Below are 17174 nucleotides of genomic sequence, written 5' to 3'. Positions count from 1 at the left end.
TGTCTGCAGCTGTATTGCAGGACAAGGTCAGGGTGTTTGGGCTGGGCCCGAGTCTCTGCATGTGGCCACAGTGAGATGTTGTGTCTGGGAGTCACAGATAAATAGAGCTGCTGGAGCCAGCTGGACCTTGTGGAGCAGAAATCCTGCCTGTGCCACGGCAGTCCCATTTCCCTGGGCACTAAAGGGCCTGCTGTTACTATCCAGTGTGGAGGGGAGGGGATGGGCTGGAGAGACTCCAGGGAAAGGGACAACAGCCTTAGCTTTGGGAGAGTGTGAGGATGTGTGCAGGGAGAAGGCTGGACAGCACAACAGAGGGACTGTGGGCTCACCTCTGCTGGCATGGGGGCGCAGAGCAGGCTTCTCTGTGCTGGGTAAACCTTCTGGTGTTTATTTGGTGCATCCAGAAGTTTCTGCCTGCTTGGTTTTCTCTGCTGGTTTCTCTGTGTGGGCTCTCTGCCCTTTTCCTGCTATTGCCTATTCATTAGCTGCTTTCACCTGCAATCCTGCAGGTCCCCCAGACCATGGTCCCCAAGTGTGAGAGAAGGGTTTGTGATCCTGGCAGATGTGTGGCAGTCGCTGTTTCAGCCCCCGGCTGCATCGTGGCTGGGGGCAGAGAGGGGTGCCCGGCAGCCCTGAGAGGCGAGTGGGGCACAGCGGCTGCTCAGGTCCATGCTGGGGGCCCTCTCTGCTCCTTCTGCAGCTGGGCCCGGGGCTGCTGGGGCAGCGGGTCTCCTCCCCATCCTGGCACTGTGCCACCTGCAGCCAGGTGCTTCCCGAGCCAGGCGTTTTCTTTGGCAGGGCTGTGGGGTCAGCGCGGGTCCCAGGCCGTGGTTTGCGTAAGAGCGCGGTGCTTCCTGCCTGCCTGCCCCGCAGCACCGCGATAAGCCCGCGCTGACAAGGGCCCTTTGTCAGCTCCTCTCAGCACCGGGTGTCACAGGGCCGTGCAGCAGCTCCTCACCTGCCTAGGCACGGCTGCCAGCGCCCAAAGGAGGCATCCAGAGATAAGGTTCACGGGTGGGGCAGGCAGCCCGTGTCCCGTCCTCCCTCCCACCACCGCTCTGGACTCCAGCTCCGGCCCTGCCCCTGTCCATGCACCCTCCATATAACCCCATGGGGCACAGCTGGCTCCCTGTGCCCCCACGGGCAGGCCTGGGCTTGCCAGCTACAGGGACGAGTCCTGAGCATGCTGCAGTGACACTGCGGGGAGTGCTGCCTGTTTGGTGGGTGCCTTCTCCCCCTGGTGGGACCGTGGCCCTGAAGGTGGGCCTGGGGCACCACAGCCCCTGTGGCCCAGCTGAGTACCGGCAGCCAGGGTACTGCCCTGCAGAACTAACCCAGTTTAGCACAGCAGCCTGCCCTGTGCTAGATTTTCTGGGCTGTTCTCAGCATCTCGGTTACCAAGGTGACTGTTTCCTGTGTGATTGCTAATGCTTCACGATCTCGATCATGGTATCTGAGTGACTTCCTTTTCTCTGTAAAGAGCACTAGGACCTGCTCCTGCCCCGGGCTGCCAGACTCATCGCAGGTGTGGAGGATTCAGGTCAGTTTGGGTTCAGGTCACTTTGGGATCTGCTGCATTTGTGTTGCTAATGACATGGTCCCGTGCTCACCGTGGGTTGTTCTTTACAAATGACTGAAGCTGTGTTTCACTTCTCACCTTTTCTCCTTGGTGGAAGTCTCTCTCTTGAAACGGGGCTAATAGATTTTCCTTGTGTTATTCTTTACCACACAGTTTTTCTGTCAGGCTGCTGCACACAGACCTGGGGTTGCAGCCCCACGATACGGACCTCATGGGAAGTGCAATTCCCTGGTTGGGGAACACTCTACTCCGGGGTCTGCCAGGGCTGGAACAGGCTAATCTGGCGGGGCTCCTGTCCTGCCAGCCCCGTGTCACAGCATAACGCATCACTTGCTGCACCAGGTGGGAGTTGGGCATCTTCTGCGTGCTCTTCACTGCAGGCGCCCTTACACCGCCGGTCACTGCCGCGGGCCCGTGGCGGGGGCTCACGGCTCTCACGGCGCAGATCCGGGTTTCCCGCCTGGGCTGGCATAGGGTTTCCCCCGGGGGGCAAGGACAGCCCCACGCTCGGCTGCAAGAGAGGCCGTGCAGAGCCCCGGGCTGTGCCCGCTACTGGCCACGGGGAGCGGCCCCGCTACTGGCGGGCGGCGCGGAGGGGTTGCTGGGGGTCCGTGTCGGACCCGGCGATGCAGCACGGGACGGAGGGGCGGGCGGCGGTGACGGCATCCGGCGGCGCCCGGCAGAGCGGCGGCCGGGCCGGGCCGTGCCGAGCCGAGCGAGCCGCGCGGGGCCGGTGGCTCGGCCGTCGGGGCGGGGCCGGGCGGCGCTGACAGCTGCGCGGCGTAAACAAGCGGCCCCGCCGGCCGCCCCGGCCGCCCCTGCCTGGGCCGGGCCCGGCTCCGGGGCGGGCGCTCCGGGCGCCCCGCGGCGTGACGCGGCGCCGCCGACAGACGGGCCCGGCTGCCGACGGGACGGAGCGGAGCGGGCAGGCCGCGCGGTAAGGACGCGGGACCGGCATCGGCCTGGGGTGGCTCGACCGGCCGGCGACCGCGGTTTGACAGCTGGGGCGGCCCTGCCGGACGGGACCCGGGCGGCGGAGGGGCCGGGGCCGGGGCGACCGGCGGGGCCGCAGCCGCTAGGCAGCCCCAGGCTTAGGGCGCTGCTGGCGGGGGTGTGCGGGCCCGGCGGTCCCCGGGAGCGAGCGGGGAGCCGGGAGGCCGCGCTCGGAGCTGCGGCGGGGGCAGCCGGAGCCGCCGCCGCGGGAGACCGAAGGGCAGCCAGGCCGCCTCCCGCCCCGGCCCCAGCCCGGCCGCCGCCGTCCGGAGCTCCGCCGCTGGAGCCGCCCCGTGCGTGCAGGCCCGGGGCCGCCGGGCTGCTCCCGTGCGGGGCTGGCTCCTTGGGCAGCGAGCGCGGGCCGGGCCGCGGTGCGGAGCCGGGAGCGCGGCTCCGGGCTGGGTGCGGCGGCCGGGCCGTCCCAGCACGCGGTGCTTCGCTGGCGACGGGTCCGGCGGGAAGGCGCCGCGGGGTCCGGGCTGTGCCCCGGCGGCCAGACTGTCCCCACGTGCAGCGGTCACCGCCGGAGCGGGACGGCTGCTGCCGTCGGGACCAACGCGGGGAAACAGCCCGGCCTGGGTGTCCGGTATTGGCACGTACGCTGGTGGACCACGGCAGATAATTTTCCATTGTGCCGTACCGTGCTGAGGGCCGTGACAGTCCGGCACCCGGGGCTCCCGTGCAGCCTCCGGCGGGTGCTCGCGGCTCTGGGCCATTTTTCGGGGCGGTCCGGCCAGGGGCTGGCTGAGGTGTGGTCGCTGATGGGGAAGCCCCGCTGTGCCAGGGTCACTGCACTGTCTGTGCCGTAGCCTCTGGCGGGGTCTCCGGCGCTGCTCGGAGCTCTCTCCTGTGGCGGTGCCGCAGGCTGCCAGCTCGCTGTGGCCGCTTCTGGATGGAGGGGCTTGTGGCTCCTCTGGGCACTGCCGGCTCTCACTTTTCCAGCTGGCCAGATATTCTGCTTCAGATTTCTGAAGCATGACCAGGGTCCCTCTGGAGCTCCGAGTTTGAAGCTTACCCTGGTACCATCATGTCATGGGCTCCCTTACACTGAGTGGGTCATTCCTTGCTCTTTCCCTACAAGTTATTGCATTTGCTGTCCCAAAAGTGTGAGCAGTTCCTGGGCATCCCTGGGTTCATGCTGGAGGTGACGGTGTGCTCCTTTTCCTGGTCCTGGTTCCACCGGGTTGCGGGGATGAGTCACACCGGTGTCACCGTGTTGTGCTCCATGAGGAAGGGCAGAGCTGAGCTGCTGCTGGTGACAGGCAGCACAGTGCTTGCCATGGCTGCCAGGCACTGCCTGGTCAATGGCTGTGGAGATGACAGCCTGCAGGTTTGCTAGAGGTCAGGAGCTCCCCTTGACTTTTCTCCTTCCAATCTCTCATTTTGCTGGGATTCCTTGCACAGCACCTGAGGACATCTCCTTTGGGCTCCCCTTGGGACTGGAGAGGCAGGCCTCCCGTTTCAGTTGCTCCCACCTCTGTACTCAGATAGTCCCATCCCAGCTGGAGCAGGGGTAGTGGCAGCAGGAGGCACAGCAGTCTCCCTTGCCTTGCCTCTCCCGTCCTTTGGTGCCCTCCTCTCCTCCTGGTTAGTTCTCTGTGTTTATAAGCAAACATTGGGTAATAGGCAAGGTAAACAGCACCTCCACGCAGGAGCAGACATGGGCACACGGCCAAGGCAGGCGGCTCCTCGGCTGTGGGTGTGCCATGGGGGCAGCAGGCGCTGTGTGCCAGGCCCCCTTGCCCAGGGGCTGGCCCACGTCTCCGCGAGGCGCAGCCTGCCCTCCCGAGAGCTGAGGAAAGGTGCCCTGGGCATGACCTCTGTCCTGTCTCTGCAGATCGCGCTTCTGTCCTGGATGGTTTGTTCCTGTGCTTCTGTGGGCTTGGCCCCATGTGGCCTTGGGCTGAGCTGGGACCAGTAGGGCAGAGAGGCCGCTGTGCCTCGGAGTGCTGACGCTGGGAGGCCGCTGGACCTGCTTCTCCCAGGACCCTCCTGCTCCTGGGACCCTCCTGCTCGCCAGCTCGAGGAACCCCGTTACTCTGATGGATCTGAGGCCCTGCTCGCTGCTGTTGCTCTGGACTCTGGTGGTTGCCCTCACTCTCCTGGACCAGGAGGTGCTGGCCCAGCATATTTACACCAACACCTGGGCTGTGCTCGTCCCTGCAGGACCCCAGGAGGCTGACAGGCTGGCCAGGAAGCATGGATTCCTCAACCTAGGCCCGGTAAGTCTCCTGCTTCCCCTTCTCACTGAACTAGTGTTCTCTGACGTGGTCTGGGCAGGTGCTGAGCTTTGTCCCAGAGCTGGCTTGGGGCTTGCTCTTTCTGGCAGCAGGACCACTGTGTTTGTGCCTGTTTGCTGTGGCCTTCCAGCATCTGCTGCCTTGACTCAATGTTGGCAATTACCTGTATGGAGCCAGGGTCTCCCCCTGTCACTGGGACCGCTGGTGACATGGTACGCTGCCTGCTGGATGGGGAAGGAGGAAAAGCCCATCCTAGCGTGAGGAGCTGGCCTGGAAGTGCTGTGTGATGAGGGATGGGGAAGGCTTCCAGATTCCACTGTTGCTCCCCACAGCAAGCTGCCCAGTGCAGCAAGGCCTTGGTTCAGTGGGACAGCAGCAGCGTCTCTGAGCTGTCCCCAGAGGGGTCTGACAGCAGCTGTGTATTCTTACTCCTGAGCTGTCCTTGACAGAAGGTGTGTCAGCAGGTCTCCCCGGCTCTCAGCTTTCCCTGCTGTCAGCCAGCGACCAGGCAGTGTGCGTGGCTGTGCTGGGAGTGAGCTGTTTCTCTGGGAAGGAAGTGCAGGGTGAAATCCCAGAGGAAATTGCACAACTGTGGCTGTGGTGTCAGGACCTCGCTGTGCGCAGCTGCTGGGAGCAGTGAGAGGGTGGCTGCTGCAGGAGCCAGCAGGACCTTGTCCTGCCACCCAAAAGGAGCCCTGCATGGGCACTGGGTACTCTGAGCCCTCTGGGACTTGTGTCATAGGAGTGACCTGTGGGGGTTGTGGCTAGAGCCCAGTGAGGGTGTCTGTGCTGGGTGGGCCACGGCATTGCCTTAGGCAGCTGCTGTCAGTGTGGAAGTGGCTCAGAGCAGGTCTCAGGGGAAGGAACTTGTCAGGCCAAGGCAGCTGCCATGCATAGAGGACTGGGAGAGTGGCATGTCCACCAGCCTGGATGTCTGATGAGACAGACCCCTGGAGTGGAGATGGGGGTGAGGTACCATCAGCCTGCTCCTGGCAGTGCTGCCCATCATGCTGTGGTGCCTGGTCCCAGGCCTGGCTGCCAGGGCCAAGAGACACTGCTTCTGTGGCTTCATCTCCACAGTGCAGGGCCTTGTACTTCAGTTGAGAGCCCAGGCTGTCATAAGTTCCATCCCTGTGAGCCACAGAGGCTCTGTGCCAGCTCTGCCCTTGTCTTCTCCCCACACCGTGGTTCTCCACCTGGAAGCTGGCACCTCTTCCTGGCTCCCCGTGCCCTCACAGCAGTGAGCCTGCCCTTGCAAGCAGAGCCCCACATGCTGCAGCAGCCCGGGCTGTAGCAGGAGCTTCTGGTCTGGGCATGTTTTCTCCCGTTCTGGAGCCTGCCCCACTGTCTGCACTGTGGGACGAGGTTTGCTGGCCAGGGCTTTGCAGACGGGTCGTGGCAGTGCAGTGGGAAGAGCGTGGCTGGAAAGAGCCTGGGGCTTTCCCTTGCAGGCTTCTGGACTGCTGTTCCTGGGGGTGTGTGCCACTGGGACAGGGTATGCAGCCAGGCTGGGAGTGGGGGACTGGGTGCATCTGGCAGTGCCCCAGTGAGAGGAACCCAGTGTCCTTCTCTGAGAGGATCCTGGCCTCAGCCTGGGCTCAGGACACTGTCCCCAAAGCTGTGCTGTCCTGGCATACCTGTGGCTATGCTGCTGCCTATGGAATAGGAGCCAGTGGCACTTGGGCAGAGGGCCCATGACTGGCTCTAGTGACCTTGGGGAGGGCTTGAGGAGGGCACAGGGGACAGTGAGGAGTCGTGGGTCAGAGGTGGGGGCTGCATGTGGCAGTGAGGTGGGTTTGTAGGGGTTTGCACTGCTGGGATTGTGCCGAGAAGGGGGCAAGGGCATTGCCCCCCTGCTGGGATTGGGGTCACTGGGGAGGGACACTGATGGAGCCATCCCTGGGCTGTGCTGACAGGACAGTGCCATCCTGGGAGGGGGTGGTCCTGTCTCCCACACCACTGGGCTGCAGGTCCAGCATGTTGCTCCACTCCAGGGGCTGTGGTCAGGCATGCAGGCAGCCTCCTAGCCCTGGGGCTGGCCAGGGTCGTTGTGAGCTCTGGCCAGGGGTCAAGCAGCAGCACTGAACTGGCACCAGGGACACGTGGTGCTGGGGGGTGGCTTTGTCCTTGCTGAGGACAGGGACAGTGAAGATTAGGGTGGAAGTGTGTGGGCTGGCCAGCTCCAGGCTGCCACCACAGTGTCATTGCAGACCTAATCCAGGTGGATGACCAGTCAGAGCTGCACTCTGTGTGCAGGAACAATCTGGGCTCTGTCCATACCCCGGAGGGGGTGAGGGATGCTGAGGGAGAGCAACCAGCCTGCATTCCCCCACCAGCCCTGTGCAGAGGCTTTGTACCTTGACACCTCCTCAGGGGCTCTGAGCTGACAGGCACCCTGGGGAACACGGTGTGCCAGAGGAACGGGGCCAGGGTTCGGGATGAAATGCGTACCTGGGAGAGCTGACTGCTGCCCTGGGCCTCAGGGTGCTCAGCTGGGTGCGCCTTGCTTGGCCCAGTCTGTCCAAATTGGCAGCACACCTGGAGAGCTGTCATAAGCTGGGGAGGTTTGTTAGCCCCAAACAGACGGTTTTGGGGCAACCTGAGATGGAGGAGGGTGAGATGTCTTCGTATTCCTAGAGCCCTTGCAGCCCAGCCCCTCCAGCTCTGGCACAGCCCGGGCAGCTGGATCCTGCCTGTGGCTGCTGCCTGGGCTTTGTGGCTCACAGGGAGCTGCTCTGTGTGTGCTTGTTCCCTTCTCCCCAGTTGGGGCAGGCTGCTGGGCTGGGAGGCCCTGGGCAGCCAGGGTGGGGCCACTGTGTCCGTCAGCCCCAGGATGTGCGAGAGGGGACACGGAAATGACAGCACTGGAGAGGGTTTGGGGTTTAAAAATAACCATCTGGGCGGCAGAATGGCCTCCTGGCCCCACCAGCTGTCCTGGATTCCCGTCCTGCCCCAGCTGAGCTGTGCTGGAGTCCCACTCTGGGCTGTCCTCAATGGGACTGGAGCTGGGGTGAGGACAGCACGGCTGCTTGGCAGTGGGAGTTGGACCCCCCTGGGCTTGGATGCCTGCATGCCCCCTGCTCTGCCCCACTGAAACTGGCTGTGCCTCAGGTAGAGGGTGGCACTGGGTGGGTGTTCCAGTGGGGCACCTGGGGAGAAGCCAGCAGCCTGTCCAGAGATACAGAGGCTGGTACAGACCCTGCCCTGGCTAGGATCTCCTGGCGTGTGGGGCCTGGAGCCACTGGGACCTTCTTCCAGGAGGAGCTGGGTGGCACTGGGGGAGAAGCAGTGGGTTTGTCTCCTGAGCCTGGCGTCTCTCACAGGCTGATTCTGAAAGGCCTGTCCCTCTCTGCCACTGCTTGCCTGGGGCCTTCCTGCTAGGGCAGCAGTTTTTTTGGACAATGTTAGACTTGCTGCCATGTGGGGACCTGCAGGAGGGTGAGGTGCACAGCAGTTGCATTTCTGCTACTCCAGGGTCTTCCCAGCTGCCTTGTCCCCAGCTGCCACAGCTTCTCACAGGCGGTCCTGCCCAGAGTACCGGACATAATACCAGGCGCTCTGGAGTGGGGCCCAGCCCGTGCACGGCCGCCCTGGAGCTCACATTGCACACACGAGGTGTAGAGGACTGGGGAGACCAGGCTGTCAGGGCTGTCCCACGAGCAGCATTTCTCTGTTGCAGATCTTTGGTGATTATTACCACTTTCGACACCGCGGCGTGGCCAAGCGTTCCCTGTCGCCCCACCAGCCCTGGCACAGCCGCCTGGCCAGGGAGCCCCAGGTACGAGCGAGCAGGGCCTGACTTTGATCGCGGCACTTCACAAAGGCACGTGAGCCAGTGCTGGGCATGGGACAGGGCCATTCCTTGGCAGGGGGGCGTGGGAGCCCACCCCGTGTCTGGCAAGGGCAGGGGGTGGTGGAGCCAGTGTCAGTGGCCTGTGGGTTGTTGCAATGCCCGGGCCCAGGAGAGCTCTGTGTGCTTGGGACAGGACAAGGTGTGCAGGGCAATAAGCAGATTCCAGAGCAGTGGTGTGTGGGGGCTGCTGTTTTCCCCACCCTCTGGCTTCAGCCCAGGCCCTGGAAGGTGTGTGGTGTGGCGTGGCAGCTCTTGGCAGCCCGTGTCTCAGCAGAGCTTGGCGCTCTGACCGTCCCGCTCCACTGGAGCACAGCCTTGCAGGGCACAGCCAGGAGGGGGGCCTGGAGGGGCCGACTGGGGGTGGCAGTAGCTCTGACAGGTCCAGGGCTCTGCCAGGCCAGAGCTGACTGAGCTTCCTGGCGAGAGCCCCTCCAGGCAGGCTGAGGGCTGGGCTCATGAGGGTTGGCGAGGGACCCCACACCTTCTCTGCCCTCAGGTGCAGTGGCTGGAGCAGCAGGTGGCAAAGCGCAGGACCAAGCGAGACGTGTTCATGGAGCCCACGGACCCCAAGTTCCCGCAGCAGTGGTACCTGGTGAGTGTCGGGTGAGAAGGAGGCCTGTGCCCATGATTGTGGCTGCGAGCTTGGGGACACAGATGTGGCAACCTAGGAACTGCTGTCAGGCAGCAGCTGCTGCTCGGCTGGCAGGAAGGAGGAGGAGGAGAAGGGGGAAAGCCTGAGGCAGCCACCCCTGCTGTGTTATGGGAACACCCCAGGGAGGAGGCTCTGCTCACAGAGCTGTGGCTCCTGGCTGGAATGCTGAGAGGGCGGGTGGGGTACCCAGGGCTGGACTAGGAGGTGCAGCCTTTTGCCTAGCCCAGGAATGGGTCCCTGCCTCTGCTTCCTGGAGCTTGGGCACAAGCCTGATCTCTGCAAAGGGTGCCTTGTCTGTGGGACTCAAGCATAGGCTGGGGCTCAATCTTGCTTTCAGAGCAGCCCTTCTCAGCTAGTTGTGCCCAACCTTGTGCCCGGGTCCCTGGGGTTCCCTGTCACAACCCACGGAAGAGCGGGGTGAGAGCTGGGTGGGTTTTGGGCCTATCACAGTGGCTATGTCTGGGTGCATCTCCTAGTGCCAAGGCTTCTCTTGGCAGTACAACACAAACCAGCGGGACCTGAACGTGCGTCAGGCCTGGGAACAGGGATACACGGGCAAGGGCATCGTGGTGTCCATCCTGGATGACGGCATTGAGAAGAACCACCCTGACCTGGAGGCCAACTATGTGAGTTTGGGTGATGGTGCAGGGTGGAGTGCCGTGGGCGCTGGTCTGGGCAGCTGTGTCCATGCAGGGCAGCCCCAGAGCTGTGAGGTACAGGGCTGGGACATGGAGATGGGATTGGAGCCTGCCCACCCTGCTCAGCAGCTCAGCCTCATGCCAGGGAGTAAGGGCAGTGGGGCTTGGTGGCTGAGGTAGACAGTCTCCAAGTGTCCAATTTGTTTTCCAGGACCCAGGGGCAAGTTTTGACGTGAATGACCAGGACCCGGACCCGCAGCCTCGCTACACGCAGATGAATGACAACAGGTGAGGCAGGAGGGAGGGCCGAAGACACAGAGCCTAAGTGTGGCAGGGACTTGGTGCAGTGCCACCCCACATGGGCCACTGGGAGCTGTGAGGCTGGTGGCATACTTCTGCCCCATGGGGAACCCTTCACCTTCACCTCCCTTTCTGACCTGAGCAGCATCCTTTTTCTGCCCAGAGCCAGTGTGGGCTGTTCAGTGCCCTGGCTCTGGAGCAGGGGGGCAGATGGAGGAGCCTTCACTGGCTACCTGGTCAGAGGGGACAGGAGGCAGCCCGGGTGGGGGTTGCAGGGGCCGCAGCCTGTACTGACCCCTGTGCCCCTCACACCCTATATGAGCATGCTTCATCCTACTTTGGTTGCAGACATGGCACGCGCTGTGCTGGGGAAGTGGCTGCTGTGGCAAACAACGGCATCTGTGGAGTTGGCGTGGCGTACAACGCCAGGATCGGAGGTGGGTGCTGCCCTGCGCCGGCTCCTGGGGGTGCTGAGCTGGGGCCCCGGGCCCTGCTGGCTGCGGCAGCCCTGTGGCAGCCCGTGGCACAGGGGGCAGCAGGGCTCTGGGGTTCTCAGCGGCGGCACCGTGGCCGCTCTGCCCCGGCCGGTCGCCGGTGACATTTGCTCTCTGGCCTAGGAGTGCGCATGCTGGATGGGGAGGTGACCGATGCTGTGGAGGCCCATTCCCTGGGCCTGAACCCCAACCACATCCACATCTACAGTGCCAGCTGGGGCCCTGAGGACGACGGCAAGACTGTGGATGGCCCGGCCCGGCTGGCAGAGGAGGCTTTCTTCCGTGGGGTCAGCCAGGTGAGAAGGAGGGTTTGCTGGAGGAGTACTGGCCTCGTTCCTGCCCTCCTCCCGGGTCTCCCTTCCCTCTGCCTGCCCTGGGTGTTACCCTGGCCCTCCCGGGATGAGCCATCTTCCAGCCCATCTCTAGGATCAGGCTCTGTTAGTTTTTCTTGTTCTTCCTGTGTGATGGCTCTGAGTCAGGACTCCTCCCGTGTGGTGTTATCTCTGTGAGGGCTCCTGTGTGAGATGCTCTCTCCCTGCTCTCCCAAGCCCTCTCCTGGTTCTTTTCTGGTTTTGTGTCAGGTGCTCAGCCTCGCATCCTCCACCCGTCATCCCCCACTGTCCCTTTGTGCTGTCAGTGTTGCCCAGCTGGTGAGCTGTCATGTTCTGCCCAGGATTCCTTACAGAGAGATGCATGTGGTGTCATGCTGACTCTGTCACGTCCTCTGCGAGGGTAGCTGCCACTTTTGGGTGCCAAGACAGGGCCAGGACTTTGTTCTGGGCTCCCCCAGCTCTGCCAGGCACTGCAATCCCTCACAGACAGAGTCAGGCCAGGTGACTTCTGAGCAGAAAAAGACTTGGGCTCCTGGAAGCCTCACATTGTCTGGGCCTCCTGCTGCCTGGTGTGTCACACACTGGACAGCCCTGGAGTCTCTGCCGAGGTGCTGGGCACCCTCCATAGGCACAGTGGTGGTGAGGGCGCCCATGTTGGTGGGCTGTGACTGGGGTGTCATGCTGTCCCCCGTGTCCCAGCTGCATTTGCTCTGTCTGTTCGATTCAGATTGGTGCCACCCACTTGTCCCCAGCTCCAGCCTGGGGTTTCCTGTGTGTGGCACTGTTGGTGCTTGCCCTCACCCTGCCTCTGTTGCTAGGGCCGAGGCGGGCTGGGCTCCATCTTCGTCTGGGCGTCTGGGAATGGGGGCCGCGAGCATGACAGCTGCAACTGTGACGGTTACACCAACAGCATCTACACGCTGTCCATCAGCAGCACCACCCAGTACGGCAACGTGCCCTGGTACAGCGAGGCCTGCTCCTCCACCCTCGCCACCACCTACAGCAGCGGCAACCAGAACGAGAAGCAGATTGTGAGTGGGGGCTGCTGCTGTCCGCAGGCCAGGGGCTCAGGGGGTGGGATGTGCCTGCAGCATTTCCTGCCCTGGCTCTCCTCCTCACAGGTGACGACTGACCTCAGACAGAAGTGCACTGAGCTGCACACGGGGACGTCAGCCTCAGCACCCCTGGCTGCCGGCATCATCGCCCTCGCCCTGGAAGCCAAGTAAGGCATGGATGGGGGCGGCTGTGTCTGCCCCATGCTGCAGTGGCACCTGGACGTGGGCCTGCCTGGGGCCAGCAGGAGCCAGCACTGACCCCAGCTCCGTGTCTCCCTGTAGCAAGAACCTGACGTGGCGGGACATGCAGCACCTGGTGGTGCAGACCTCGAAGCCGGCTCACCTGAACGCCAATGACTGGGTCACCAACGGCGTTGGCCGCAAAGGTACTGGGGCGCTGGGAGGGGGAGCGGGGTCTCCCAGTCCCACAGGTACCGCTGGCCTTGGGGTGCTGAGGCACAGTGCCCTGGCAGCCCTGTGGCATGAAGGAGGCAGGAGGGCCCAGGGAGCAAGCAGCATGGCCAGGCAAACATCCCTCCCTGGTCTCCCGCGGGAGCGGTGCTGACCCCTTCTTTGTCCACAGTCAGCCACTCGTATGGCTACGGCCTGCTGGATGCTGGGGCCATGGTGAGCCTGGCCAAGAACTGGACTACGGTGGGACCTCAGAGGAAGTGTGTCATTGACATCCTTGCAGAGCCCAGGTATGGGCTGGTGAGCCCAGGAGAGGGTCACTCAGCATCTGTTCTGCACAGGAGCTTGAGAGCCTCTGGGCCCAAAGCAGGGAGTGGGGAGAATCTCGAGGACTGAACTGCTGCTGAGACCCTTGGAGCATCCTGCAAGAGCCTGGGGAGAGCTGGGAAAGGCACCTCCAGCCATCCCGCTCTGGCGTCACTGATGAGCTCCCTGCTGTGGGGCTGGGCCAGTCAGCATGGGCAGACCGGGGCGCTGCGGTTGGGGTGCAGCCAGCACGAGTCATCCTGGACAGAGGGGCTTTTCAGGGGGCAGACAGAAGCTCCTTTGACTCCTGCTTGGCTGCTGCTGCCACAGCGCAGCATGTGCAGTCTTGTCTGTGGACAGGGCACTCCCTCGGGGCTCCTGGGTGGGGAGATCATGTTGCTGTGCACGAAGGGAGCTAGGGCTGGGCCCTGCCCTGACCGCCCTGGGGAGCCAGCCCTGTGTGGCTACAGCAGGCACATCCTGTGCTGGCATCGTGGGGGGAGCGGCCACAGGCCAGCAGCAGGATGGGGACGGCTCTGCCCATCCCATCCCTGGCTGGGCCGTGCAGGGTGTAGCTGGCCTGCGGTGTGTGAATAAAGGGCCTATTCAGGGCTCATGTGTGGCAGCACTGGGCAGCGCAGTGCCCTCCCCTCATGCCCAGGAGCTGGGGCACCCCTTCTCCTGCCTGCACCTATCTGGGAATGGTACTGTGGTGGTGCCACTCTGACCCACTGTGGATTTGATTGCTGCTCTAGCTGTCCTGGTGCCCAGTCCCCAGGACAGCTGCAGAGCCCCACAGCAAGGAATGGGGACTGTGGTCTGTCCCCCGGTCTGGGACTGGCCTCACACTTGCCTGTGCTCGGCAGGGACATTGGGAAGCGTCTCGAGGTACGGCGGAAGGTGGATGCCTGCCTGGGGAAAGCCAACTACATCAGCCGTCTGGAGCACGCGCAGGCCAGGCTGACGCTGTCCTACAACCGCCGGGGGGACCTGGCCATCCACCTGGTCAGCCCCATGGGCACCCGCTCCACCCTGCTGGCTGCCAGGTACGTGCTGGGCTCTGGCGTGCCCCAGGCTGGCCCCTGGTGAGTCTGGGATGTGTTGACAGCCACATCCTTGTGTCCTTGCCTTTGTCGCTCAGGCCTCACGACTTCTCGGCCGATGGCTTCAATGACTGGGCCTTCATGACAACACACTCGTGGGATGAGGACCCCTCTGGGGAGTGGGTGCTGGAGATTGAGAACACCAGTGATGCCAAGAACTATGGTAGGGGTGTGCTTCCCTGTCTGCTGCCTCCCTCCAAGTCTGAGATGTGAGCTGTGTAGTCACCCAGTTTCGCCCCCTGCTCCTGAGCTGAGGGGCCAGTAAGGGGCCATCTTGGATGTTTAGGGTGGTGTGGCTGGGGAGAGGCTGGACTTGGGCATGTGGGATGGTACTGCAGCCCCTCTGGGGCAGTCCAGGCAAAAGGAGACCCCGTGCCAGCTCACCTGACCCCCTGCCCCTTGGGAGTCCTGTGCAGGGTCATGGCCCCACAAGAGACGCTCTCCCAGGTGGTGGGCACAACCCTGCTGTGCCCTGGCAGCCAGGATGGGGGACCAGCGTGAGCCCCCTCCCTGTGCCTGTCATGGGCACGTCTTGTGGGCACCTCTGTGGTGCTCACCCTGCGTTGTTGCAGGCACGCTTACCAAGTTCACGCTCGTGCTGTATGGGACGGCCACCGAGTCCCCCAGCCTCTCCAACCAGCTGGAGAGCAGTGGCTGCAAGACCCTGACCCCCAGCCAGACCTGTGTGGGTAAGTGTGGGGACAGCAGGGGGGGAATGCGGGTGTGGGAGCCCCCAGCTGACCCTGCCTGTCCCACAGTCTGCGAGGAGGGGTACTACCTGCACCAGAAGAGCTGCCTGAAGCGCTGCCCTCCCGGCTTCGCACCCGGCGTCCAGAGCACGCACTACAACCTGGAGAACAGCGTGGAGCCCATTGCACCCCACCTCTGCCTGCCCTGCCACCCCTCCTGTGCCACCTGTGCGGGACCTGGCCCCAACCAGTGCCTCACCTGTCCTGCGCACTCCCACTTCAGCAGCCTGGACTTCTCCTGCTCCCACCAGACCCAGAGCAGCCGTGCGTCCCCCGCCCTGGCAGACGGCGAAGGACCAGCTGAGGCCCCCCCTCCGGTCAACTTGCCTGTCCTCATTGCCAGCCTCAGCTGCATCCTCATTGTCATCATCTTTGTCACCATCTTCTTGGTGCTGCAAGCACGCTCAGGCTTCAGCCTGCGGGGTGTGAAGGTGTATGCCCTGGACAGCGGGATCATCTCCTACAAGGGGCTCCCCTCCGACATCTGGCAGGAGGAGGGTCCCTCTGAGTCGGACGGTGAGGATTATGAGGCCCACAGCGAGAGGACTGCCTTCATCAGAGACCAAAGTGCCCTTTGATGAGCCCTCCTGCCCCTCCCTCCTCACTGCCCAGCACTGCAGGCCTGGGGCAGGTGAGGCTGAGGGGCCCTGGACTCTGCCCCTGTCCCCTTCCTGCACTGCAGCAGCCTGGGGCTCCCACCCACTGGCACCATCCCTCAGCCCTAGTCTGGGTGGCCAGGCATGGTCCCGCAGGCACCATCCCCAGCACAGCACCGTCCCAGTCTTGCACCATCTCTCCCGGCCCTGCGTCCATCCTGTGCCCCATGCCGGGGTGTTTGGTGGCAGTGGGGCCCAACGCTTCCTGGCCCTGCACTGGCAGCAGTGTCTCCCCTGCTGGGTGTATGGCTGCTGCTTGGGATCTTGTGAGTTCTGCAGGATGGGCAGCGTGTGAAATCCCTGGGTTGCCATGGCTCAAGGTGGGCTGGCTGTGGCAGGGCTGAGCCCAGCCAGTGTCACAGCATCCCCCTGCCCCTCCCACCCTCAGCCCCTGCAGGGCTGCGTCCCAGGCTCAGTTCATTGTGTCCCAGCTCCCTGCCGCCTCCCCTGGGCCTGTCTGCTTCCACCCGTGCCCTTCGACAGCAATAATGGCCAGGCCTCAGCTGCTGCTGTCCACTGCCTGCCCATCCCACCGCCGCTGCCTGCAGCGGGTAGGAGCCCTGGCACCGGGGAGCATCGGGCTGGGCACCGCCTGACCCTGTGCCCATGGCACAGCCCACAGCCTGGGCAGGGACCCCTCGCACAGTCCCTGCTTTGGGGGGCTGCCTTGGGCCCCTTGTGTTCTGCCCCTGGGGAGGGCTGTAGGTGCTGCTGGCTGGGACCGTCAGGTAGCGCCAGTGCCAGCACTGCCCCAGCTCTGCCTGCGTCCTGCCTGTGCTGGGCAGTGCCCGGCATTCCTGCAGCCCTAGCCCCCCGACGTGCCTTGCCCCCACTTGGTGACAATCTGTTCTGCTCCCCGCTGGAGCCCTTCCCCTTGCTGCCCCTTCCCCGTGGGCTGGGGGGCAGTGCCACGCGCCCCTTTGCCGTCCGCCGCCGCACACCGGGGCCAGCCGTGGATGGAGCCGCTGGCCAGGGGCCACAGGACTATTTTTCTATAACAACTTTTTGGTGCACAGTAATTTTTTCTTGTAATTTAATCGGCCAGGAGCTGCCTCCTGAGCCTGTTTTTAATTTAATGGATGTGGATATAACGCTAGAGAGACTGAGTTATTAAATGTTCAGAACTATGCAAACCAGCTCCGCTGCCTGTGCTCTATGTGCCGTGGGTGCCCGGCTGGGGCAGTGGAGACTGTGGGCCTCAGGGGCACCCAGATGTGCTCTGCAGGTGGGCTAGAGCCTGCAGACCCTCCCCCAGCCAGGCACTGCCCTTCCCTGGCTGTGGGCAGGAAATGTGGTGGGGACGGGCAGGGGATGTCCCTCACGTGAGCTGCTTATGGGGACGTGCATCGAGGGCAGTTAATTCAGAAACGGGCTGTGTGGGTGTGTGGGTGTGTGCGTGTGAAAAGCCTGGGGACTTAGCACCCCTTTCCCACAGCACAAGGCTCAGTCCCTTCACCACAGCCTGGGCCCTGGCTGCAGCCCCCGTGTTTAGCTCCACCCTGGTGCAGGAATGGCCTGGCTGGACCTGGGACCCACTCGTGCTGTGGCCAAGCTGCAGGCACAGCCCACCGCAGCCTCACCGAGCCCCACAAAAGAGCCTGTTGTGGCTGCGCTCCCTCGCAGAGGCAGCTCCTCTCTGCGGCGGCGCTCGGCCTCGCTGTGCCTGGGCCGCAGCGGCTTCCTGTGGTCAGGAGCGAGGTCCCCGTGGCAGGCGCAGCCTGCAGCACGCTCACCCTGCTCTTCCTCTTCTCCCGAGGCGGGGCTGGGGCCGGGCAGCAATCTGCCTTCCAGAGAGAGCTGTTGCCCTTGCGGT

General features: G+C 63.7%; 2 protein-coding genes across 3 annotated transcripts; one reads left to right on the top strand and one right to left on the bottom strand.

Moving 5' to 3' along the window:
* The first annotated feature begins 1302 nt into the window (after nucleotides 1–1302).
* Nucleotides 1303–16494, top strand: FURIN (furin, paired basic amino acid cleaving enzyme). 2 transcript variants are annotated; one of them, XM_064722345.1, is made up of 16 exons: nucleotides 1303–1540; nucleotides 4410–4794; nucleotides 8492–8590; nucleotides 9162–9257; nucleotides 9815–9943; nucleotides 10167–10243; nucleotides 10604–10692; nucleotides 10873–11045; nucleotides 11900–12112; nucleotides 12203–12303; nucleotides 12419–12522; nucleotides 12720–12837; nucleotides 13720–13899; nucleotides 13995–14119; nucleotides 14529–14645; nucleotides 14715–16494. In XM_064722345.1, exons 2-16 carry the CDS (start codon nucleotides 4615–4617, stop codon nucleotides 15281–15283), a joined length of 2370 nt encoding a protein of 789 aa, XP_064578415.1. In that variant the 5' UTR covers nucleotides 1303–1540; nucleotides 4410–4614; the 3' UTR covers nucleotides 15284–16494. The 2 variants fall into 2 exon arrangements, with proteins under 2 accessions (XP_064578415.1, XP_064578414.1); XM_064722344.1 differs by lacking the exon at nucleotides 1303–1540 and adding an exon at nucleotides 2391–2516.
* LOC135452451 (transcription initiation factor TFIID subunit 4-like) lies at nucleotides 2671–3549 on the bottom strand. The gene has a single exon (XM_064722530.1). It carries the CDS (start codon nucleotides 3547–3549, stop codon nucleotides 2671–2673), a length of 879 nt encoding a protein of 292 aa, XP_064578600.1.
* Nucleotides 16495–17174: the final 680 nt, after the last annotated feature.

Source organism: Zonotrichia leucophrys, chromosome 10 (genome assembly GCF_028769735.1).
Source record: "Zonotrichia leucophrys gambelii isolate GWCS_2022_RI chromosome 10, RI_Zleu_2.0, whole genome shotgun sequence".
In the NCBI taxonomy this organism is placed as follows: Eukaryota; Metazoa; Chordata; class Aves; order Passeriformes; family Passerellidae; genus Zonotrichia; species Zonotrichia leucophrys.
Note: the sequence above shows the minus strand (reverse complement) of the source record. Positions and strands in the feature narration are given on the sequence as shown.